This window comes from Aristolochia californica, unplaced genomic scaffold (assembly GCF_029961685.1).
Source record: "Aristolochia californica isolate CCGP_79_NKW_82.1479 unplaced genomic scaffold, dmAriCali1.0.hap1 SCAF_3, whole genome shotgun sequence".
Lineage (NCBI taxonomy): Eukaryota > Viridiplantae > Streptophyta > Magnoliopsida > Piperales > Aristolochiaceae > Aristolochia > Aristolochia californica.
Window position 1 is genome coordinate 16,899,222 of NW_027181992.1, and position 26,694 is coordinate 16,925,915.

Genomic DNA, 26,694 nt, shown 5'->3' on the forward strand with positions numbered 1-26,694 from the left:
GAATCGAGCCGATTCATGAGCGGCTTGAGTTTGACTCAGTTCCGGTTTAGTTTGATTTGATTTATTTGGATTTTAAACTCGGTTTGAGATCCGGATAAAACTTGTTTAAGTTAACGAGCCAAGTTTGACCGAACCTTGGTTCGATTCGAAAGGTCGTGAATCCGGTTCATTAACTTTAACGATGGCCCGAGCGAGGGACCGGGGCGGGGGGAGGCGGGATATTAGGGAAAGTCAGGATTTCGGATTCGGTAGGTAAGTTTTGGCACTAGGTAAGTTCGTAAGGCTTCCCGTCTTCCCTACAGAGCCAAGGGAACGCAGCACAGAGACGAGAATCGAGATCCATAGAACCTTCTACTCCTTTGCTCTCTTTCAGCCTTTCAGGTAACCTAATCTCATGCTTCTTTTTATCTTTTCTTCGGTTTCTGATTGCCCATCACCAATAATTTTCTTCCCTCTCCGATTTAACACCTTACGGCTCTCTCTCTTTTTTTTTTTTTTTCATATACTTTGGGTCGTTTTTTGTTCCGCTTTTTTAGTTTCTCTGTCATCAACTTCATCCTTCAATTGAGCTTTATCGGTTTTAGAGAGTTTTCAATTGCGTCCATTTTTTCCTCTTTCAATGCTTCTCTAGTATGCCCTCTTGAACAGGAAATTTTCTTTTTTCATTTCGTTATTGCTCTTTCAAACTCTTTAGCGCAGCTGTTTGAGGCCTAAAATCTGCTTTGTCAAGAAAAGCCAGTATTGAAACTCTTGAACTTTTTAAAAAAATTAAAAACTAAAATCATTTGATACAGCTCTTTCCAAATAAGCTTCAAAACGATTTTTTTTGTGGAAATCTGTTGGCCAAGAAGCCCTTCTTGCGTCGTGACCCTACCCCTAGGGGGGGTGGCATTGAACCAAACAGGTTCATGAGCAGCTCGAGTTAGGCTTTGTTCGATTCGCTTTATTTGGATCTCGAACCGAGTTCGAGATCCAGATGAGGCTCGTTTAAGTTAACGAGCTGAGATCGACCGAACCATGGTTTAGTTCGAAAGCTCGCGAGCTGGCTCATTAAATTAATGGTAGTTCGGGAGGCAGGAGCCAGGAGCGGGAGTCGACGAGTCGTCTTCGACTTTGTTCGACCCTTCGACTTCCAGTTCTATATTTTTGTTCTGGCTTCTCAGAAATTAGGGGGAAAAGGGAAGAGGTAGCAAGCTATGTATTCAAAACTCGAGGCTTCAAAATCGGGCAAGTTCAGAAGAAATTCCATCGGCTAGTTCTAATAAATTCAGAGGAGACGACACCGGATTAGGCAGAGTACGCGAGGTCGCCAAGCTATGGATTCTTCCATTTCTGGCGGTGAAGGGGATTCCAAGCCTTCCGAGGAGCCATCTTTTAGTTTCACGGGATTAGAAAGAAGGAATAGAATCTCTTCTGCCCCTTCGTGTTTTCTATCGGTAAAGCACAAACCTTTTTTTTGTGTTTGTGGCTACGTTGCCATCTTCGGTTGATCTCGGTTGTGTGGTTGCGTTGCTGTCTTCGGATGATCTCGGTTGTGTGGCTGCGTTGCTGTCTTTCGTTTCTCTTCTAAATTATGGCCCGTATAAATTAACTATTTAATTTTCTAGATGTTGATTGTTTTCAACTTTTTGTCTTAGGTTGTTGGTGATGTGCTAAGGATTTGTCAAATATTGACCAATTTAATCAGGTAAATACTACTATTTTGTATTCTTACGGGATCTCCTAAGAAAAAACATACATATTTGTGCTTTTTGATTTGTTGCATCATATGCTTCTCTTATGTGAGAACATTTTGTACCTTATTAGGCCCAGATGAATAATCTCTTCTTTTTTTTAGTTGAATAATGGACCTGGGAATTTTGAATGTCAATAATTGTCAGAGAGAGAAAGGAAATGCAAAATTGCTCCTTTTTTTATAGATGAATTATTTTTTTGAACAAAATTTATGCATAATTATGTAGTTTTTATGAATAATTTTATGCAGAGTTTGTAGATAATTTTGTACACAATTTTTTTAACATGTATTTTATGCAAAGTTTTTAATATAGGTGGAAGCTCGAACTGAACTCGACTCAAGCTCCAACTCAGTTAAAATTATTGGGCTTGAGCTCGATAACAATTTTAGGCTGAACTCGAGCTCGAGTTCGAAATATTTAAATCAAGCTCGGCTCGGCTTGATGCCACCCCTACCTGGTCCCTTTAGAGAGTTTGGAATCTTCTCATTCAAGTTACCATAAAGAAAGCATTTTGTATATTAAAATAATAAAGTAGGTGTTTCTTATTGGCATGTATTGAAGTATAAATAAGTATCTAAAGTGATATGCACACTTAAGGTGACATGCGCAAAATGATAAGAAGAATTCTCAAAAACAATTGAATCATATTCAAGATTGATAGCAAGAGTAGTGGAGAAATTATATAACATGAGAGCTCTCAAAAAGTACCATCTTCATTTCAAAACAACTTTTTGGATGTATGACCATAGTAATTATTTCCCTTTTGAACACAAGAATATCCATTAAATACACACTTGATAGAATGATGCAAGGATTTATCTTTATGAGATCCTCACTTAGCATGCACATTCAAACTCTAGGAGAATGGAAAATAGTAGAGACTAAGGAAATAGGCATTGGAAGGAATTTGCACTTGGAAATTGTAGAGATCTTATGATTAATTAAAAAATATGTTGTGAGAATAACATTGCTAAATATTTTTTTTGTACATGCATGTGAGTAAAGTGTGAAAATACCCACATGATATGATTTGTATGGATTTGCGTAGACAATAGTGGATACTTGCAAGATGAAAAGGGTCGAATAAAGTAGAAAATGATAGGTACCTAATCGAGAAGGTACCATTCTCCTAATTCTGTGAAACAGAGGAATTTGGTTTGATTTTGGCTGCCTTGAATGTGGATTAGCCTTCTTTTTATTGCTTTTGTCTAACTTGATAACAAATTATAAGTTTGCTCTTACAAAGCTGAAGACAGAAAAAAATGTTTTTCTTGAAGTGCAGTTTCTTGCTATCAGTATGATTGATTTTATGTTATGTTTAAAACCTGCAACATTTTGTCTAATCGATCATATGTTGTGTAGGCAACTTGCAACATGCTATCTAATTGATCATATATTATAAGCATGACAAATCATTGGCCTAAAAAATACAAAGATAACGAAAATTACAATAGAAATAAGATAAATTATATAAAAATAAAAATTATAGCATGTCTTTCTTACTTGTTAGCTTACAAGAATTAGACCTGTATATCTAACCAAATTTTCCACTATACTGCTAAACCTTATGCTGTCACTGTCATTGAAGACCTATAAAGATTTATTCATAAAAAAGTTATTTTTAGCTAGGTTTAAAGAACTAAAGAAGATCATTCATTATTTGTTCATAAAAATTCTCATTCCATTATTGTGATTTTATTATTGTATATAGATAACATTTTTAGATTGTTTCCGTAATAAAGATTTTGACGAGAGGCTACAATATCTGTTGCTATGGCCTTGGCCTGCGTGGTTCCCCCCTATTGTCGCTCCGTAAACCATTTAAACCTGCATTTCTTCCCATCAGTCTTCGGAAAAGCTCCCCCGCTGGTACTCCATTCTAGTTTTCAAACGAGAACAAGTTCATTATCAGCGACGATGTCTTACGAGAGGGAGCTCGCCGTGGCCAAAAAAGCTGCCTCTCTGGCGGCCCGTCTCTGCCAGGCAAGTTCCTATGTGTATGTGTGTGTGTGTGTGTGTGTGTGTATGCATACATCTATTTGTCCGATTTGATAGCATATCAGATAATTTTATAGCATATGTTGATTTCTGTTCTATGCTGATGTTTTTCATTTTGATACGAATATGCATTTGGTATTTCAGGTTCTTTTTTTTTGTATTTCATTATTTCCTGCTATTAATTCATTTGGCTTCTCATCCTCGCCTTATTCGTGAAACGCAAGGCTCACTGACTCGTCCTCTTTGAAGGGCATCCTCTATTGTTCAAGATGATCTTAGCCCTCATAGTTGTCATTTTCATGGTTTGTTTTGTTCACATAAAGTTATTGACACTGTTTATGAGGTTCAATAATGCCCGAATGGTGAAAATCAGGGGATAAAATCTGGAAAATAAGCAGAAAAAGAAGAAATGCGGAGAAGAAAGGAAAGGAGAAGTTGGCTAGTTGCTGCTTGGCAAGACAGAAAGCCCCAAAACAAATCTTTCTACATCATCTTCTTTTATTAAAAACTTATTTTATAACCAAAAAGTCAAAAATATGCCCTCAGACATTAAACATAATAAACACATGAAGAAGCGACTGGATGGAGATCCCCTACTACTATAAACACTTGTAGTTGTTTTCCACCTTGAGTTGGAGCATAAATGTCAAACATGTCTTAGTTGTGACATGATGCACTAAATTCCTCCCGAATCTCCAAATTGATTCTTGGTCCAAAAATAAGGAATGCAGATTTGTCTACTGATGATTGCATCTTTGATAAAGCGGGAATACATTTCAGTATGCTTTGTCCATTCACGAACAACCATACACTCCACCTAGATTATCTGATATGAAATGTGAGCCATAGTTCAATATTTTGCCTTGACTCTTGATTGAGCTTCTTCATTCTATTTCTTGCTCTTCCAAATAACTAAAGTGTTACCTACTAGGTTGTTAAAACTATTCATAGATCCGTAATCCACTTTTAATAGTTGGCATCTATGTACAAATTATTATGAAGTTATTAACTAATTCTTCCTTGGTGTTACCTTTAAAATTTTAAAATGATACACACCACCTCTAAATGAATCTACCTCAGATTCTCCATGAATTGACCAACTATCTACTTGTGAGTAAGATGTCTGGTAATGTTTGTATAAATTAACATTCCTTTCAAATTTGCATTTTATTTCCCATCTACCAATAAATCACTATTTTCATCACATATGTTCAAACTTGGTTTCCTTGTAAGATCAATAGGTTTGCGTCCCAAAGTACCTGCTCCCTTTAGGGAGTTTGGAATCTTCTCATTCAAGTTACCATAAAGAAAGCATTTTGTATATCAAAATAATAAAGTAGGTGTTTCTTATTGGCATGGATTAAAGTTTAAATAAGTATCTAAAGTGATATGCACAGTTAAGGTGACATGCTTAAAATGATAAGAAGAATTCTGAAAATCAACTAAATCATCTTCAAGATTCATAACAAGAGTAGTGGAGAAATTATATAACATGAGAGCTCTCAAAAAGTGCCATCTTCATTGCAAAAGAACTTTTTGGACGTATGACCTTACTAATTAATTCCCTTTTGAACTCAAGAATATTCATTAAATACACACTTGATAGAATGATGCATGGATTTATCACTATGAGATCCTAACGTAGCATGCACATTCAAACTCTTGGAGAATGGAAAATATTAGAGACTATGGAAATAGGCATTGGAAGGAATTTGCGCTTGGAAATTGTAGAGATCTTATGATTAATTAAAAAATATGTTGTGAATAACATTACTAAATATCTTTGTTGTACATGCATGTGATAAAGGGTGCAAATACCCACATGATATGATTTGTATGGATTTGTGTAGACAATAGTGGATAGTTGCAAGATGAAAAGGGCCGAATAAAGTAGAAAATGGTAGGTACCAAATCGAGAAGGTACCAGTCTCCTAATTTTGTGAAACAAAGGAATTTGTTTTGATTTTGGCTGCCTTGGATGCGGATTAGCCTTCTTTTAATTGCTCTTGTCTAACTTGATAACAAAGTAAAAGTTTGCTCTTACAATGCTGAAAGACAAAAAAAACTGTTTTTCTTGAAGTGCAGTTTCTTGCTATCAGTATGATTGATTTTATGTTACGTTTAAAACCTGGAACATTCTGTCTAATTGATGATATGTTGTGTAGGCAACTTGCTATCTAATTGATCATATATTATAAACACTAACAAATCATTGGCCTAAAAAATACAAAGATAATGATTTTTTTTTTATAAAGAATATAATGAAAATAATATAAGGACTAAGGTATTCTACTCGGTTTGATACGTATCATTCCACCCCTCTTCAGAGAAACTTGTCCTCAAGGTTGTAAATACCTAGTGACTACGAATGTTGTCACCACACCATCAATGTTTGATTCGTTGGTGAGCGTGAAGAGGCTTTGCCACAAAACTTAAAACTCTTGTTCTATATGATGCTTGGGAGCTTGATGTGTCCCATAAATTCGAGTCATGGTCTCTTTCTTTGACTAGGCTGCATTGACTGAATGGGAAGGCCCTATAATTGCAAATAAATGGCTTTTGACACCAGTACTCCTGTAAGTGACAGGATAGCTTGAATCTGTTCGCCAAAAAACTGCCCCTTTGTCAAGTTCAAAGTAAGGTCCCTTTCTAGCAGATTGTTCTAAGCACATGGAGTCACTCTAGGCCAAGTATCACATTGGTGTCCCTCACCAATACTATGTAAAAAACTTATGAGTCACAAGGTGCCCAAAGTACATAAAGGTACTAGCTGGCACTTGGTTGAACAATAGAGATACTTTCCATTTCCCAACATCACATAGAAGGGGGCCCCTGGCTGCACCAAATCATCGTATTCTCTCGCATTCCCACAAAGGAAATCGGGGGTTCTACTACTATCTAACAACTCTTCCACTTTATTGTTCTTGATAGTATTGAGAAGTTGCTGAGTTTGAGGGTTAAGATTTCCTACCTGGCATGTATTGTCACCATAGAGTAAGATTCTTGGAACATGGTCTAGTCATCCACTTCTTCCTGGCTGTTTGCTTCATCTAGCTCGTCAGATAGTAATAATGGGAAAATCTCACATTGATGTCTTGGGGCGAACTTCTCATCACAATGAAAACATAATCCCTTTGCATGTCTGTTACCCATTTCCTCCTTAGTAAGAATATGGAAAGGCTTAGGCCTAGTGTTGGCCTCTGGTCTTTATGGTTGTTCAGGGGTTGTGGTTGAATTGTGGGCTGAATGGGAGTGGAAGTGGGTCTTAGGGTCATCCCTCAGTGTTGGAGAATATTACATTTTCTCTTCTTGTACAATGGCTAGCCTTGTGGCCGCTACTTTTTACTCCTCTTGAGTGTTGTGACAATCAACCAATTGTTCAACTTTCTTGATCTTAGTAGTGAGGTCATCCTGGCATGGGTCTCGATCTTAAGTGTAACCCACTACTTGACCAACTCTTCCAAGGCTGTAAACTTACCCTTGAATGATTGAGCCAAAGTGTCTAACTTCATGTGGACCCCCTTGAACCCCTCCTCCAAGCCTATCAAAACATGTTTTAAATCCCGCAACATTTTGTCTAATCGATTAGTATGTCGACCATAAATTTGCAGACAACTTGCAACTTTGTGTTTGATCAATTATACAATATAAGCACTAACCAATCACTGGCCTCAAAAACACAAAAACAATGAAAATAATATAAAGACTAAGGTATGCTATTGGGCTCGATACGTATCACAACACTTTTTTTTTTTTTTTTCATTTGAATTTTTCATCACAACACTTGACGAGTTCTATGTTCAACTACTCCATTTTGATGTGGAGTATGTATGCATATTTGATGAATAAGTCCATTCTTCATAGAACAATTCTGTCTCTATTTGAGCATATTATAAAGCATTATTGTTAGGAATGATAAACACATTTATGTGGAACTGAGCTTTTATTTTGTCATAAAATTCTCTGAACACAAAGGCAGTTACAAACTTGATTTTAGTGAGTAAATTCAGGTTCGTAGAATAATCATCTATCAAGGTAATAAAGCACTTCACTAGATTTGCCAATGCTCGACATGGACCCCAAATATCAGAATTGACCAAAAGAAACTCACTCCATCTATTGACATGAGGTGAAGATACTCGCCATGGTTACTAACCTTACACTCAAATTATGACATTGGCATAAATGAAGGAAATAATTGTTAAACCTTTTTTGGTGAATGATGGTGAAGTCACAAATGCCACCGATTATGTTATATGTTAGGTGCAATGTTGAACATTCTGGCATAGATGGATTCTTCAAGTGATATAGCCTGTCACTTCTTGCCATCCTCTGATCCTCTTTGTTAACAGATCTTGAAATGCACATGAATAAGGAAAAGAGGTCCTTGAGCAATTGAAGTTTTTTATTTATTTACTAATAAACATCAAATTTAGGACACTTTCAAACTACAAGCGTCCAACAAAGTGATAGACATGGAGCAACTTGAACTACTTCTTTACTTAACAAGAGTAAAGAAATTGCTTACAAGACAATAGTAAATGTTAGGTTAGCAAATTTGGAACATCCCAGCCATCTCTCATTGTTTGGGATGGTTTCCCCTACTTGTAATCTTGCTCTTTTGAGTATGTTAATATAATTCAGCACTATTTTTTTTTTTAAATAGAGGGAAAAGAAAATGAGAGTGACCTACAATGCGAGTGAAAGCCCCTGAACAGATAGTCCAAGAGGTTGGTAAAAAGGCTAGAATTGCAAAAGTACATATGGACTTGGCAATCTCTAGCAGTGGTAACTACAGAAACCCTACGCAAGTTTCTGAACTTATCCCGTCAACTTCTGTGATATATAATTTGTCCTTTGCCTCTGCCTGAAACTTTCCTTGAATCTCTACCTCACCTCTTTGAAAATCACCATGGCCATAGCTGCTGTAGGTTCTAACTAACATAGATGCTTCCTTTGATAGTACATAACTTCCCCGTGCTCGAGGAACACAACATCCTCTGAAGCACAGAAAAGGCAAAACTCAAAGATGGGGATCTTAGCTTTGTCACAACTGGCTTGTTACTTAGTGATCGCCAGAGTTATGAGGTAACACTATACAGCATTACAACTTGATGTGATGCTCTATTCCGAAAGTTATTGAATGGTCAGAGAATTTATGAAGCTCAATAAATGTTTTAACTACTTAATTTTTTTTTTACACCTTAACTGTTTCACCATTCACAGGATGTCTGCTTGCTGAAATTTCATTACTTGGCCTTTATTTTAGCATATGCATGCTATGGTTGATCTAACTGGTTAAATTTGGAAGGTAAACTTTGCAATCAAATGAAGATTAGAAGTCTAAAATAAATTATGATATGACAGAAGTCAATGAGGAAAATGCTTATTATTTTCATGCTTATCACTTGTATATTGTTAGTTAGTATTTTGTTCATCGATGTCATTTCTCTGCACCCAAGGAAACACCATGGAGTAATGAATGTTTTTTTTCTTCAGATAGTTCAAAAGACACTTTTGCAATCTGATGTCCAATCTAAGTCGGATAAAAGTCCAGTTACAGTTGCAGATTATGGTACATTTGTTTAATCTCTTTAAACAGCAACAAAGCCATCCATTCACATGGTCACTGGTTTTCTTTGAAATAAGTTTACTTTGACGGAAAGAAAAAGGGAGAGGTTAGAGTTGAAAGAAAGCAAAATTTGAATGATTTTAATTATCAAAGAAAAGTAACTTTTCAACTAGTACGAAGAGGTTTAAAGTTTGTTATCAGGATTGTTGGATATTTATCTTTGGAGAGAACATCAACTTCATGTTGTGATTACACCTTGAGAATGTAATTTTTTGCTTCATTGCCATAATTTTTCGCTTAACAAAATATCTTGCTAGTTTTAAATTGAGAGATTAAGAAGCAGAGAAAAAGGGTGTGGCAGCACACAGACACTCCAATGAGGCCTTTGTGTCAACCTCTGTATTAATGACTCACTTAAAGTTAAAGAAAAGTGAAAAGTATGGAAATGCCCCTCTACACTAGAACTTCTATATCTCTCTCTCTATATACTTCAGAATTCAATGAAAATTGGAATATAGAGCTCCTATAAACATCTGAGTTTACTAATACCCTAGAGGGACAATATGGCAAATGTAAAATTATCAAAATGCCCTTCATCACATAATTCTACACTCTTCTCAAGCTGGAATGTATATACAATAAAGCTTCAACATGTTACAAAAAAATCCAAAATCACACTTTCTTGTGAACATATGAGCAAATTGCTTAGATGATTGAACATACGGAGTGACTACAATTTTGCTTATTACTAAATCTCTGATAAAATGATAATTTACCTCAACGTGCTTGGTCCTTTCATGAAACATTGGATTCTTCGCAATAAATATATCTAATTGGTTATTACATCGCATAGACATAGGATCCTTAGTTGGAAACCCTAACTCCCGCAAGATAGACTTTACCCACAATAGCTCACTCACTGTATGTCCCGTAGCCCTATATTCTGTTTTTGCACTTAAGCGAGTAACAACTTGCTTCATACTTTTCCAACTAATTAAATTACTTGCAACAATACACAATACCCAGAAGTAGACTTTTGATCTAGCTGAGATTCTTTTTTTTTTTTTTTTTGAATGGATCTAGGTGAGATTCTACTAGTCAACATCTGAAAACCCCTCAATCTGTAGAATTTTTTTTGTTTCAGATAGTAAGCCTCTTTCCAGTGCTCTTTTTAAGTACTTCCATATTTTATATGTTGCCTCTAAATGAATTTTCCTTGGATGCTCCATAAACTGGCTAATAGCACTGACAACACACACTATATCAAGTCGTGTAACTGTGACATTAACAAGTTTTCCAACTAGCCTCTGATAAATGGTCTTGTCCTTGAGCTTTGTCGTGCTATCATCATGTAGATTGTAGATCATTTTCATGGGCGTCTCCATAGTCTTTTTTCCAAACAAGTCTTACTCTGCAACATATTAGTAACATATTTCCATTGAGTCAAAACTATGCTTACTTCTACCTGCTTTAATTCCTAGAAAACACTTGAGGGATACCAAATCTTTATTTTGAAAATCTTGGCCAGATGTTCTTTCACTTCTTTAATACCCGTAGTATCACTTCTTCACAATAGTGTCGTCTACATACACAATTAATACCACAACTCCAAAAATTTATCCTTAAAACATATAACAAAAGGTCATAGTGACTTCTATGAAATCCCAAGGACATAACCACCTTACTGAACTTTTGAAACCACACTTTGGGGCTTTGTTTAAGGCCATAAATAGCTTTATTAAATCTACATACTTTGTAAGTTTCCCTTGAGCAACATACTAGGAGGTTGTTCCATGTTCACCTCTTCTTCCAATTCCCTATATAAAAAAGGCATTTTTGATGTCCAATTGAAACAGTAAGTATTAAAGTTAAACAGAAGTCAATCTTGCCATAGGTGAAAAAGTCTGAAAAATATCTATACCATATGCTTGAGTTTACCCCTTTTGTCACATGTCTCGTCATATACCTTTCAATAGACCCATCAACATTATAATTTATTGTACATAATCAATCACCCTACAACAATAGCATTAGAAGGATGATCACACAAGATCCAAGTGCCTCTAGTAATTAATGCATCCATCTCTGCATCCATTGTCTGCTTCCATTTAGGACATAACAATGCTTTTTGCACTGAAATAGGAATAGTACAAGAAGATAGGACAAAGCAAAGGTTTTGAAAGAACCAAACAACGGATTGAAAGGTCAAATTTAGAAATTGAATGTTAAGTACAAGTTGACACATTACTATGAACAACTATAGAAAGGTTTAGATAACTTACCTCTTGACGAAGAGGAAACTGGCAAGGGTAGTGAGGAAGGAGCTTTGACTAACATCTTTGGAGTCTTCTGCATGGTACACTTGTAGTGGCTTTGGCTTTGTAGACAAAGGTATTTTACTAGGAACATCCTCCACTAGAATAGGAGCAACAACATCAACATCAAATGACATAGGGATGATAGATTTAGCAGACTCTTAAAAATAAGGAATATTTTTAAAGAGCATGACATTTGTAGGGATATATGTCTTTCGTGTAGAAGGACAATAGCACTTGTACCCTTTTGGAGTATAATATCCATGAAACACACATTTGACTGCTCTTGGTGACAATTTAGACGAACTAAATATATGGACACGGTAGATGGACCCAAAAACTTGAGGACAAAGAGAAGGTATTCAATTTACGAGAAAACAGGTCGCAAGGACACCGTCACCCTGAAAAGACTTTGGAATCTGCATATGGTAGAGCAAAGTTTGTGCAATCTCTAGTAAATGACGATTCTTATGTTTGACCACCCCTTTTGTAGTGGATGATATATATATGAAAACTAATGAATAATGCCATGAGTTTGATAGAAGGAGTTAAAACTTATGATTCATAAACTCGAGTCCATTGTCAGAATGAAAAATGTGAAGAGAGACACCAAACTGATTTTTTATTTCACTATAAAAATTGAGGAATATATCAAATACTTTAGGTTTCTTCTTAGGAGATATGCCCATGTGGTCCTACTAAAATTATTAATAGAAGAGATAATGTATTGGAAACCAAAGATATTAGGGACCCAACGTGGACCTCATGCATCAGAATGAACTATCTCCAATAAATTGGTAATAAAATATTCTAATGTCAAGGAAAATATGAGTGATGATGCTTTTCAAGTTGACATGATTCACACTGAATAGATAAAAAGATCAGCAATCCTGAAAACATTTGACATAACTTGGCTAGAGATGAATTTCTTAGCCGTATGTGCTAGTGCAAGGGTGAAACATTTGCATGGAGTGTTGACGAAGATTGCAGTGGCGAACTCTTTAAGTGGTAGAATTGCTCTCTCTCGTGCTATAAACCAATTGTCCTCCTCAACTTGTGATCCAAAAACATAGTAAGTTAGAAAAATATGTTACTTGATTATTTGATGGCTTTGTAATTTGATTGAAAGATAGTAGATTAATAGGGATGTTGGGAACAAATAGAACTGATTCCAGAGGTACGAATGAAGTAGGCTGAATTTTCCCTACTCCACTAACAGGTGAGGAAGAACCATTAGCAGGAGTAACATGTCTAAACATAGAGGATCGATTAAGAGTAGTAAGCATGAGGACATACTTAACAAGTGAGTGGGTGCACCAGAAGCAATGACCATGACATAACATGGGATGCATAGGAAGTAGACATACCTGAACTTGCTAGGTGGCTGTGTCTGCAAGGTGAAGTCTATTGCCCCATCCTTTGTGCTAATTGTTAAAGTTCATCTGGAGCACCTGTAATGATTCCCATGGGAAGTTGGGCTAACACTACTTTTTGGAACACTCGAATTAGCCTAAACAAGCTCTCAAATTATCCCAACACTAATTAGATAAACGATTATTTTGCCTACAATGAACACACCTTCTGTCACTTCTATTGTCAGCATGTCCTTTATCACGACCATATCGTTCTCTTCCTCGGCCCCTATTACTCTCCCCAAGTCCTCGAGGAGCCTCTAACTGAACTTGTGTTGATTTTATAGTGTGGCAGCAACCTTTTTTCCCTTGTGATCTTTGCAGCCTGGTGTAATGACTGCCATCCTAGCATGAACCACTCAGTTAAGTGCCTTCTTCAATGGAGGCACATCGTCATCAGTCAATAATTGGACCTGAATTGCATCATATTCAGTGCCTAATCCATCCAAAAACTTAGCCACATGAATCTGTCTTTCTTGTTCCAAAGTTCTTTCTCTTATGTAGTAAATGGACGGTAAACACTAATTTCATGCAATATATGTTGCAATTCACCAAATGATTAGTAACAGTTCTATCCCATCTTGTTAGGCTAAAGAATCTTGCATAGGGCTCATACACCTTGGATAAATTGCTTTTCTGATTATAAATGGATTAAAAAGAAGTCCGTATTTCTTTTGCTGTCTCAATTCATCACTTGATTTCGGAACCTAGGTTCCATGCTATTGATAAGCCAAGTTATAACATGATTGTCCTCTACTCTTTTTTTTTTTTTTGAAATGATGATTGTCCTCTACTTTTTTTTTTTTTTTTTGAAATGATGATTGTCCTCTACTTCTTGGTCATCATTCATATGAGTAGGTGGATCATCTCAGATATATTTGACTTCCTTTTTTGCGTTGAGGTATATGTAGACAGATTTTGACCAGCTCATATAATTCTTCCCATTCAACCTCTATGTGGTGTCTGAATAGTGTCTTTACCATCTAAAATACCTGACTCCCTTATAGGAGTAATGATTTTTCTTAAATCTGCCATATATAACCACAACTATCAGCCAAAGGCATAAGGATAGAAGTTGACAAGTTCTCACATAAATTTTCACAAGCACCAATAGGGCACTATGCCTGTGCAGAAATGTGGCGCCCACAACAGACAAAAGTGGGATTGGCGAACTTCAATTAATCATGCAAATCTTTAATTGATTGTTAAACAATCTCAATTCAACATAAAAATACCCAAATCTAGCGGCAGCTATGATGACATCATCAATTTTGGAGATGATGCAGGCATAGCAATAGGTCTGTATATTATAGCAGACCAGATTATGGAATAATTTCTACATACAACCCCTCTTGGGGAACTAAAAATTCATAATACTAAATAGGCAGCACATGCTATCAACTTTTATTTTATATGACAAGGAAAGGAAAAAGAAAAAAATGAACTTTAAGTCCAGTCAACATAATTGGAAGAATCTCATCCTGGAGAGATCATATGTTCAAAGAGAAGTGAAATCCTGTGTGAAACCCTTGACAATTGGATCCTATTGCTATGATACCATATTAAATTGAGAGCTTAAGAAGTAGAGAAAGAGAAGAAAGACTATAAAAAATTGAAGAGAGTTGAGAGAAGGGTGCAATAGCTTACAAACAATTCCAATGAGGCTTAGGGGTTGAAATCTCTCTATTAATAACTCACTTAAAAGTGATAACAAAGTGAAAAGTACAAAAATGCCCCTCTACACCTCCTCTTAAATGGCATAGCCCCTTTGAACAATTCACCTCCCGACCATAATCCTTACTCCATCATCCTCTTCCTTGCACCTTTGGCCTCAATGGATTCCAACTCCGAAAAACTTCTAGAAACCCCTGTTAATAATTTCGCTTGGCATGGAAACAATGCCCTCTCCCCCATAACCTACTCCAGACACAAGCCAAAACAAGGGAAGCCACCCACAGTTATCACCAAAACTTACTCTAGAAAAAAATTCCGCAACAAAACCCAAGACCCTACACTAGAACCCAGCAAACCAAATCAAGAGCCGCCCTCCACCCCTTCCCCCCCACGTTTTGAATATCTCAAGGACTATCCCCATCTCACCTGAAAAGAACGATGTGAAAATATGTAGAAATGAATTATAGAATACTCGGCAGACAACGTCTCCCTACATCGGCTCGAGAAGATGTTGGAGCTATGTTGGGACTCTTCCAATACTATAATGGCCTCTTTTGCTACTCAAAGGAGGATATTCGCAGAATCTCTTGGCCATGATTGTCTTATCCTGGAACGTTCAAGGAATCAACTCGCCCTCAAGCGATACTCTATTAGAGCAGCTCTTTTTGAATATAAACCTGATATAGTTATACTTACAGAAACAAAGCTGCAATGTTTTGATATCTCTGTGGCATGCAGTCCATGGTTTAATTCGGACCCCGAGTGGGTTGTGATCGATGCGGTTGGGCACTTTGGTGGCATTCTTGTCATCTGGAACCCTAACTCGGTTGAGGCTGTTTCCACTGATCTAGGTCGTTTTGCCCTCTACATTCCCTTCCGGAAGAGATCTCTGGGATCTGAATGGGCCCTAGTGGGGATCTATGGGCCTTCGGAAAATGGCAATCGATCCATCTTCTAGGACGAAATTTTGTCTAAAGTCCAACAATGGAGCGTCCCCTGGCTTTTGGCTGGGGATTTCAATGCCACCCTCCATTGTTCCGAAAAAAGCCTCCCGGCAAAAAGAATCACTTCCACAATGCGAGCTTTTTTCGGACCTGATTAGTTGTTTAGAGCTCCTTGAAATTCCCCTAGCAGAGAAAAAAATTACTTGGACCAATAGCCAAAATCCCTCCATCCTCTCCAAATTAGACCGTTTCTTGGTTAATAATGACTGGCTGCTTCTCTTCCCCCATACTACCAGTCAAGTACTCAACAGAATTAGCTCTGACCATTGACCTATCCTTATAAAGACTCATCCCCCAAAATGAGGTTTTTCTCCATTCCATTTTGAAAACTCTTGGCTCTTGGTGAACTCTTTTATACCGAATTTGAAGAAATGGTGGGACGATCTCCCTCAACATCCAAATCTTGGTTGGGCGTTCCACTTTAAACTTAGAGCTCTCAAATCAGTCATTAGGCCTTGGGCTCACAACCTTACTGTTGCTGCTGCATATGGAAAAACCTCCATCCGTCACCCTCTCTGAGTTGGATCTTCTGGAGGAGGAAAGGTCTCTCTTTTCCTGAAATCATTTGTAGAAATAACCTGAACTCTGATCTCTAAAGAATCCTCACAAGTGAAACTACTTACTGGAAGCAATGTGCCAGATTCCGTTGGCTGCCTAAAGGGGATGGCAACATGAAGTTTTTTCATGCTATTGCCTTTGGCCGTAAGAGAACTAACCGTATATCCTCCCTTCTCATCAATGGAGAAGAATGTATTGTTGGTGTCTCTATTGCTAATGAGTTTGTGAAGTTTTTTTCAGGTCTTTATACAGAGGAGAATTTCAACCGCCCTATCTTGGACCAGATTGAATTCCGTCGGATCTTTGTATCTGATGCTGCACAACTGGAAAGACCTTTCTCCCCGGATGAAATTGATGCAACAGTTCTCGGAATGCCAAGAGATATGGCCCCTGGCCCAAATGGTTTCAATGGAGAATTTTACCGTCAATCTAGGGACATTAGCAGAAGCGATGTGCACAATTTTGTCAACAACTTTCATCAAGTAGGTATCACCTACAAATCCATTGGTGCCTCCATTGCTCGTCCCGAAAAAATCCAGCTCCACCTTGGCCAAAGATTATAGACCCATAAGTCTCACCACAAGCTCCTACAAAATCCTAGCCCTTATTTTGGCCAAGCGCTTCAAATATGTTCTCCTAAGTATCATCAGTCCTTGTCAAAGTGGTTTTATTGCTGGTTGAAACATCCTAGACTTGTCTATGACTGCCCATGAAGTCCATCACTCTTTCAAAAAACGAACAACCCAAGAGTGGTAATCAAGCTCGACTTCGAGAAGGCATTTGACAGGGTCAATTGGAAGCTGGTTGACCACCTCCTCGATAAGATGGGCTTTCCCACTCGCTGGAGATTTCGGATGAGAAGCCGCATTTCTAATGTCTCCTACTCTGTCTTGGTAAATGGCAAACTTTGTGGATATTTTAAGGGCTCGAGGGAATCAGGCAGGGGGATCCTCTATCTCCCTTTCTGTTCACTCTCATTGGTGAGCAGTTAGCTGCCATGGTTCGTCTGGCTAAAACGTAAGGATGGCTAAATCTTATTTCTCCTGACCTCTGCCCTCGATGTTAGCCTCCTCCAATATGCGGATGACAAAATTCTCTTCTGTGATGGCTCCCTCAGCCAAATTCATAATTTAAGTGCCCTACTTAGCTTATTTGAAATCTCATCTGGGCAAAAAATCATTTGGGGGAAATCATCTATCTTGGGTTACAATATTGAGCATGGGTTACTCAGTTCTATGGCAAACTATCTTGGATGCAACATTGAATCATCTGCTAGAACTTATCTGGGGCTCCCTCTGACCCCCCGTCTCCCTTCTAAGGCTTCTTGGCACCCTGTCATTGAGCGCTTGGAAGGGCAACTTGCCTCCTGGCGGGGGAAATTCCTTTCAAAAGCAGGCAAATTAGTTCTAATCAAATCATGTTTGCAGGGAATTCCCAACTATTTTTTATCTATGTTCCACTGCCCAACTTCAGTCAGAAACAAAATTGAGGTTCTAAAGAGACGTTTCCTCTGGGGTGGTCCAAACGGAGAAAAAAAATATCATTTGGTTAAATGGGAGGAAGTGTGCAAGCCAAAATCGTTGGGTGGGCTGGGTATCTAGGATATCATCACCACAAACTCTGCTCTTCTTCTTAAGTGGATCTAGAAGTTTAATATGCAACCTGCTTTGATTTGGAGAGCTTTTGTTGCGGACAAAGCAAATCTTCACTCTGGCTGGTGGACAGAGGGAGGGTGAGTTTATTCACTCTCACCTGCCTAGAAAAAAATCGTTAGGCTCCTCCCCAAATTCAAAATGGCAGCAAAATGATACATTGGAAATGGAGGCTCAACAAAATTTTGGAATTATTGGTGGGTTGGCCAATCCCCACTAAAAAATAGCTTCCCAGAATCTCTGGCTTCTCGGGTAACTCGGAGGTCTTTATCTCTGACATCTGGTCAGAAAATGGGGGTTGGAATTTAAACCTTAGAAGGCACCTCACTGATCTTGAAGCTCTCCTTGCCTCCGAGCTTCTTCACAACCTCCCAGTCAGAAAGCCAAATAACTCAGGTGATACTCTAATCTGGACTCCCTGCCCAAAAGGATCCTTCTTCACATCCTCCGCCTACAAATTCCTAAGCAACCTCTCCACAACTCACCCAAAGCACCCTGCTGCCTATGCCTGGGACCTCCTTGCCCCTCCACGTGCCAAATTCTTCATCTGGTTTGCATGCAGGAACAAAATCTTAACTTCTGATTCCTTAATCCGTCAGGGCACCCTTATACTAGACCTTCTCTGCCCTTTCTACAAAAATGCTCCAGAAACAGCAACCCATATTCTCCTATCATGTCAATTTGCCACTTGGTTTGGACATCCCTTCTAAACAAAATTGGCTTCCAATACTGTGCGTCGGGAAACTTAGCAGACACTGTCCTCTCACTCATCAACTCCAAACTCTCCTATTGAGGTTCTGACTGAGCAAATCTCTAGCCAAGTTTCTGTTTGGCTCCTAAATAAAAAAAATTCAGAAACTTCAGTGATACAAACTTCAGGGGAAACTGGCAGACAATCGCTGGGCTATCTCTGCCCTCTCGCCCCCCCAACCATGGCTATATGGGCTCTCCCTCCTCCCGGGCACTCTGAGCTCAATTTTGATGGAAGTGCTCTCGGCTGCCCAGGTCCAGCAGGGTTTGGTGGTGTTATCCACAATGAAAATGGTGACATCCTCTTCTCTTATGCTGCCTCCCTTGGCAACTCAAACTCTACCACAACAGAACTCTCGGGATTGTTGCACGGGCTCAAAATCTTCTCTAGCCACCTCTCTGGTCCCTTTTATATTGAAGGCGACTCAAAAGCGGTTATCAATTGGTGTGCAAACCCCGACAAACCCCCATGGCATCATTGGGATATGTTCAATGAAATATGTAATTTATTTTCCTCTTTACGCTGTAAATGGAATCACATTCCGCACTTTGCTAATCACATGGCAGATTCCGAGGCCATGGCGGGCATTTCTCTCCAACACTTTGTTGTGGAGTCAGGCCCCTAGACCTAGGTTTGTATTTTTTTTCCTTTTTTTCTTATCAATATACGCACTATTCATAAAAAAAAACATTAAAAATTCTATATCTCGGCAAATATATTTCAGAATTTATTGAAAATTGATATATAAAGCTCCAATAAACATTTGAGCCTACTACTACCCTATAGGGACATTATGACAAATGTAAAATTTTAAAAATACCCTTTTAACACAATATAACAACTATTGATAAAAAAATGTTGGATAAAAAAATCTGAATGGGTTTATGTATTAAAGGAAAGTACCTATTCAACTAGTCCGAAGAGGTTAAGAGTTTGTTTTGAAAATGGTTGGATATAATAAAGTGGGAAAAGGAGGCTAGACTCAAGTCCAGCCACTTGGCTTTACCCAATTTTTCCTCTTCAGAAAGTTACTTTATTTATGAGTATGCAAGTATCTCCATTTATCACTAAAAATTGATAAAAATAAGAAAAATCTTGAGTGAACATCTATAATTGTATGGGATTATAAAGAAACGAGGACTAAAATAAATCAATTCATAGGTCATTTAGTTCAATTTTAATAGTTAAATAAAAAAATTGGGTACACCTAAGCTTATATGGACTTAGATCCATATTTTTTTCCTATGATAAAACCTGAAAAGTTGAAAAGTACATTAATGCAGAGGAGGCTAAAATAATAACATAATGATGAGGAGAAAAAGGTGGTAGCTTATTAACATCAGCACAACTGTGGTATTGGCCAGCAAAGAAACAAATAAAAGAAAAAAATACAACGAGGATGTAACTCAGATTTTGGACTTTGAAAAATATTTTAAAAAAGAAGAGAGTTTACAGTTATTTTGGAGGTCTTCTAAAGGTTTAGGCAGGGAGACATGTTGTCATTAAATGGCCCTTCTTAGCATGATTTTCCTACTTGACAAGTTGACCAATAACTCGGCCAGGTTGACCTATATTTTTACCTGGCTGGGTTGGGTCAGGTCGAGGGGTTGGACTCGCCCCTTCCGTTTTCCAGCCTTGGACTCTGGTTGAGCCGACCCAACTCGCCAATCTGACCTGGATATTGATGACCCGAGCGGGTCTCAATCTGGGGGCAGAAAACCCTGCTTCTTAATGTTTGTGATTGACCCAATTTCATAGTTTTCTGAGTGCGATGTGACCATAGGTAAGGTTAACAAGCATGGTCATTTTGGTGTCGGCTTGTTCTTATTTTGGATTTTTTAGACAGAAGGGTGAGTGGATTGTGGGAAAGATGGCATGTAGCTGACACTAGGAGCTCAAATACATTTGTGCTGGGATGCTAAGTTTCTTTTGGTACTTTGAAACAGAAGATAAACCTAATTATGCATTTGCTGGAGTGTGTTTTCTCTTCTTTTTAGAACAAGAGTAAATTATATTTCGAAGGACCTCAAAGACTCCTAATTTAACCTCTAGTTCTTTTGTAAGTGATAACATGCCTTGACTTGGAGGATTTAATTTATCCTTTAGATATATGAAGAGGAAATAAAAACTACAAAAGTGGAAATTTGTAGAGCTACCAAAATGAATAGTTACTTACTCTTGCATGTCAATCTCTTTTCATGGTCAGGTTCACAGGCATTAGTGAGTTTGGTGCTTGGCAAGGAATTGGCACCCGAGTCATTTTCATTGGTGGCTGAGGAGGTGTGGGCTTTTCACTTACTTTCTTGGTTTAAACTTGGATGATAACTTAAATCTTTTTTTTTTGAAATGGCATGTTCATTTAAATAATTAATTAAAATTTATTGTTTCTGTTAAAATACCTACATGGATTTAGGATTAAAAGTATCTTTTGTGTTTATTGCTTAAGAATAGGCCTCCTAACTTTCGTGAGTCATTTTGGAACGGACGTAGACCTAACTTTAACATGTATTAGAATGAGTACATGTTCGTGGGCCTCTGCCTATAACTATCCACGTGTAAGATCCATAAAGAAGGCCCGCATGTGAGGCTGTGTTGGAATAGTCCCACATGGATCCGGGATTATAAATTCATTGTTGTTATTACTAGGAAATAGACATCCTAACTTTGATTTGTCATTTTGGGATGAACCTAGATCCAACATTAACAGCTTCTTATGTCTGTGTAGGATTCTGGAGACTTACGAAGAGAGGAGTCCCTTGAAACATTGAAACGAATTACAAAGCTTGTAAATGATACTATTTCCAGTGATGGTTCCTACAACATACCTCCTTTATCAACCGAAGATGTGCTTACTGCAATTGATAATGGCAAGTCTGAAGGCGGTCCCCATGGTCAACATTGGGTGTTGGATCCTATTGATGGAACTAAAGGGTGAGGATGCCATTTTCAATTATATCATTTTGAATATAGAGATATTATGGATAAAATGTCATAGCACCTTCACTCAAGATTAATAGGCATCTATTGGTAGCACTAACATGAGTTTGCGTGTTACTTCATTGGTTTTTATAACTATATGATGTTCTCTTATTGCGTCCAGCTTTGTACTTATTCCACTCTGCTGCCTTAAGTCTTATCTCTATGGCTGGCATTTGTATTCTGATATATACATTCATGCATCAACTGAGACTGGGAGATAGACGAGACTGAGGCTGGGTTACAAAGTTGGAGATCAGTTTTCTGTGCTTTCTGATGATGGATAGAGGGAACAGTTGAAGACCTTTGTCTTCAAAGAGGCTTCTAATGGGAGTAGAGGTTGTTGTGAATGTCCTTTTGTTATGTTCATCCCAAAAGACCAATAGGATTGCATCAACTGCTACTTTCTGAAGATTCTGACCTGTTCTTGGAAGGTTCCAAGTTTAGCATTGGGCAATGAATCCTGCAAATGACTTATAATACAGATATGAACCCTAAATTTGTTAAAGATGGCTCCCCAAAATGCATAACTAATCGGACATTGTAGTATATAGTATAGTGAAGTTATTATGGTTATGTTGCTTATTATTTTTGTTAAGGAATAGTCCTACATGGATTAGTGAGTACAAAGATCTTAAGTTTATTAGTTGGAAAAGAGATTCCTAAGTTGGCTAGTTATTTTGGGATGGGTCTTGGACCCAACTTCACATGGTATCAAAATAAGTATTCATATATGGGCCTCCACCCAAATTATCCATTTGTCCACTTGTAGAGACACAAAATGAGGGCCTACACATGAGGGAGAGTGTTAAGGAATAGTCCTATATGGATTAGTGAGTACAAAGATCTTGAGTTTATTAGTTGGAAAAGAGACTCCTAAGTTGGCTAGTTATTTTGGGATGGGTCTTGGAACCAACTTCACAATTTTATTAGTTAGTTTTTTAATTACTGATCTTTTGTAATTGTAAAGTTATAACTTAAACCTTCTTTTTCCTTTTGGCATCTTTTATCTTAGTCTTCTCATCTCTCTTTCCCTCTCTCTTCTCATAATCTTAACCACTGCTCATCTTGATCTTGATTTCTCCTTGTACTCTGATCTCATGTTTGTACTTCTTTCTTTGGTAAAACTTGTTCTTCACGATCCAGTTTTATTTGTTTATTTGTCTGTTCTGAGCATTAAAGAGCATTTTCTGTACGATTTGTTGCACAGTTTCTCTTATATTTAGATTTCAATCAAATACTATATTCACTTTGCACCACAATACTGTATTCAGGTTTCTTAGAGGAGACCAATATGCAATTGCTTTGGCACTGCTGAGTGAAGGAAAGGTTGTATTGGGTGTCTTGGGTTGCCCAAACCTTCCTATGGCTCCCATTGGGAAACCCACTCAAACATCTTCACTAGATCAAAGTGGTTGTTTGTTCTCTGCTAGACTTGGTGCTGGGACTGATGTTCAGTTACTGCATGGGTCTTCATCTATGAAGGTGTTTATTTTATATCTTTTTACTTCATTTACATTTATTAGATACTTGAAGGACAACATTCAGTTGGGGTCGTAGTTTATTAAGTTGCTGTCCCAGGTGAATGTAAGTTCTGTTGAAGATCCGGCTGAAGCGTCCTTTTTTGAATCCTTTGAAGCAGCTCATTCCTTGCATGGTTTATCTGGTTCCATTGCAAAGGTTTGTGCATAATCTGCCCGGTACCTGTTCTTTTTGTTTTATGTGTTGAGAAATGTAGGTCAGGGGTATTTTAATAATCTGGCTTCAAGGTCATATTGATAAACTACTCTTCTCACGTGTAAGATCTCTTAGTTTTAGTTTGTCTTTATGCATACGGAATAAGTGAATTTAGAAGTTGCTAGCGAGAGGGGTAATGTTATCCATATACGTCACTTACGTCATTGTTAGAAGGGGACAAAGGGGGTTGAGCATGACGCTAATCTCTCTCTTTCTGTGGCAAGTCTATCTCCTCATTCTTCTCTCTTCTCAAATCTCTTGATCTTCAAATTCTATGTTATGAATATATGTGATGTGGGCTGCTTTTGAGGGCCTGAAGATGAAACCAGTGCTTCCATTTTGTATCATGAGGTATTGGGTGCACAAGTGGAAACAATGTCTGGATAGGCTGAAAAATATCATGTCTTATTTAGATCTCCTTAATTTGCCATGTTTTAGATCTGTTTTGGCAAACTTGACATGTGGAATAACTGGGTGGCCTAGATGTCTGTTTGATTCCAATGATAAGTTCTTTAAAACTGGAAAATTAGGCCCCTGGGTGGTTCAGTAGCCTTTATTCTATTCCCTTATGTTTCCCTAATTTTCTGCCGGTTTGACTTGAATATACTACTCAAGAAGTCCTGCGGACAATTGAGAATGCTTTTTGCCTTCTTATGGTTGTTCATTTGGTCCTCATGAGACGGAGTTGTAGGTTTTGAGTCTTCAAGTGATGTCAAACTTCTTTTCAGGCAATATCGAATTTTGTTTTCTCTATGAGATGCCTCACTTTATTGTATACTGTGAAAGTTTCTGGTGTACTTCTCTGAGCAGAAACTTGGCGTTAAAGCTCCTCCTGTTAGAATCGATAGCCAGGCAAAATATGGGGCCCTTTCAAGAGGAGATGGGGCCATTTATTTGCGCTTTCCACATAAGGGATACCGTGAGAAAATCTGGGACCATGCAGCTGGTTGCATTGTTGTCACAGGTAGGGGTTATCAAACTTTTTCTTGGAAGACTTTGTGAAGATCAGGACTTTTTGCTTCAGCTATCTCATTGTTAGCTAAAAGTAAATTAATATGAAATGTTTATATGGTGAAATATTTGTTACACTTAGCTGTTATAGTGACAACCTGTGGTGTAGGACGTCAGTTTACTGCTAGTGCAGTCATGACTAAAGAGCTATATTGATAGTTCCTGAGGACAGTAAGTTGAAAGTGAAATTACAAAATTTGATTAGAGTGATTGGTGTGTTCTCCTAAGCTGGCTAGGTTTGTCTTCTCTCGGATGCGATTGGTCTATCAAAATTGAGAGTACTTCGGCTCCTGAAACCTAGCCTTTGCTCCTTGTTGTTGAACTATTTCAGTTAATGTTGAGCTGATCATCTCAACCTGGTTAGTATGAAGGTTGCATTAGGTATGTTAATAGGCTGCATGGAAACTGTCACATCTATAACAAGGATCTTTATGAACAAGGATTGGTCTAGCTTCATAGTTAGGATGATTGTTTTTACCCTAACAATAGAATAATTTAGAGGGATTTTGTCAAGCAGTGAGAATTTGACCACCAAATCAGGAAGATTACCTTTAAGTAAACTAGTGAAGCGTTGAGCTGCATTAGTAAGAAACTGGAGAGGCAGCAGAGTGGACCTTCCATTTTCAAAGAAAGCTTTATTTAAATCATTTTAAAATGAGAAAGAAATTAAAGCGTATCTCATCTAACTATGCTGTCAAACAAATCCAAAATCAGTGACTCCCTCAAAATTAATTATCAATTATTGAAGCAGCATCCTTTAAGAAAAAAAAAGTATTGCAGTAATGCTTCATATAACTGAACTCAAATGATCTTGTGATTTATCACGAGATGGTTCCCATAAAGAAATTGATCCCATGAGATAATCATAACTTTAAAAAGAGAAGAATCTAATGATAGTGCTCGTGAGGAAAAGAAAACGTATGCGTATCTTCTCACTTTCTTTGTTTTCTCTGCTGATGCTCTTCAGAAGCTGGTGGGATAGTGTCTGATGCTGCAGGAAGACCATTGGATTTCTCAAAAGGTAAATATTTGGATCTGGATACAGGGATCATTGTCACCAACAAAAAACTGATGCCAGCCCTCTTGAATGCTGTCCAAGAAGCAATTAAAGAATCGGAATCCAGTTCATCGTTGTAATTCATTTACGGCAGCTTGTTCCTGAATGTTATTTATGGAAATAACCTCTGTTAGACTGCTTGTGCAAGCCTGGGGCATTGCCCAGCGCATGTCTGTCCTAACCTTTTGGTTGGTACTGTAGTTGGTATCTGTTTTAGAGCAAAACGTTGAGCCATAATAGTGGCACTTTTTGCCTCATTCTTCCTGCGTGGTATAAATGATCTCTCTCTCTTCCCACCGGTGCATAGCTTTACGTGTCTGTTGTTTTATGTGGGAGGCTATTGATAATTGTTTCTTTCTTTGTTTTTTTAATCTTTTTCAAACTAAGGCTTTAAGTTTTATAGAATTTAAAAATGGGACTAAGATATGCCAGGTCTCTGAAAGAGGATAATGGTTTCAAATCCTTAGTTAAATAACGGCTGCACAGTGGTTACAAATAGATGTTATGTTAAAGATACATAAGATTAATCATCAAGGTTTGAACCTAGGCCAATCTAATATGGCTACCGATTGATTTTAATAATGTCATTTTAAAAATAAAAGTATTTTCAAATTGGGGGAAGAAGTTACCCTTATTTTGTGTACGAAAGGGGATGAAGCTTTGCCACTGCTTCTATTGGCAAGAGACTCCACTTTGCATTTTCTACGATGGAGGGTGTTGAAACCATTGGGCTAAAAGACTCGAACCTTTTAGGAAAGCAACCCCACGGATCTTTATACAAAGATGGCCCGGTCGATACAAACACAAATTCCAACACTCCCCCGCACGGGAAAACCCGTGGACAAATTCACCGGAAAAACCCGGGACAAACTCCTGGAAAAACCCAGGACAAATTCACCAGAAATACCTGGGACAAAATTCGGTGGGAGCGGGACTTGAACTCGGGACCAACCTGCTCTGATACCATGTTGAAACCATTGGGCTAAAAGGCTCGAACCTTTTAGGAAAGCAACCCCACGATCTTTATACAAAGATGGCCCGGTCGATACAAACACAAATTCCAACACTCCCCCGCACGGGAAAACCCGTGGACAAATTCACCGGAAAAACCCGGGACAAACTCCTGGAAAAACCCAGGACAAATTCACCAGAAATACCTGGGACAAAATTCGGTGGGAGCGGGACTCGAACTCGGGACCAACATGCTCTGATACCATGTTGAAACCATTGGGCTAAAAGGC

General features: G+C 37.9%; 1 protein-coding gene across 1 annotated transcript; it reads left to right on the forward strand.

Moving 5' to 3' along the window:
* Positions 1 to 248: 248 nt before the first annotated feature.
* On the forward strand, positions 249 to 25,705 carry LOC137958758 (3'(2'),5'-bisphosphate nucleotidase 1-like). Its single transcript, XM_068805879.1, has 10 exons — positions 249 to 381; positions 1,638 to 1,687; positions 3,479 to 3,723; positions 9,238 to 9,309; positions 20,879 to 20,952; positions 21,398 to 21,603; positions 22,923 to 23,133; positions 23,230 to 23,328; positions 24,196 to 24,349; positions 25,364 to 25,705. Exons 3-10 carry the CDS (start codon positions 3,510 to 3,512, stop codon positions 25,531 to 25,533), a joined length of 1,200 nt encoding a protein of 399 aa, XP_068661980.1. The 5' UTR covers positions 249 to 381; positions 1,638 to 1,687; positions 3,479 to 3,509; the 3' UTR covers positions 25,534 to 25,705.
* Positions 25,706 to 26,694: the final 989 nt, after the last annotated feature.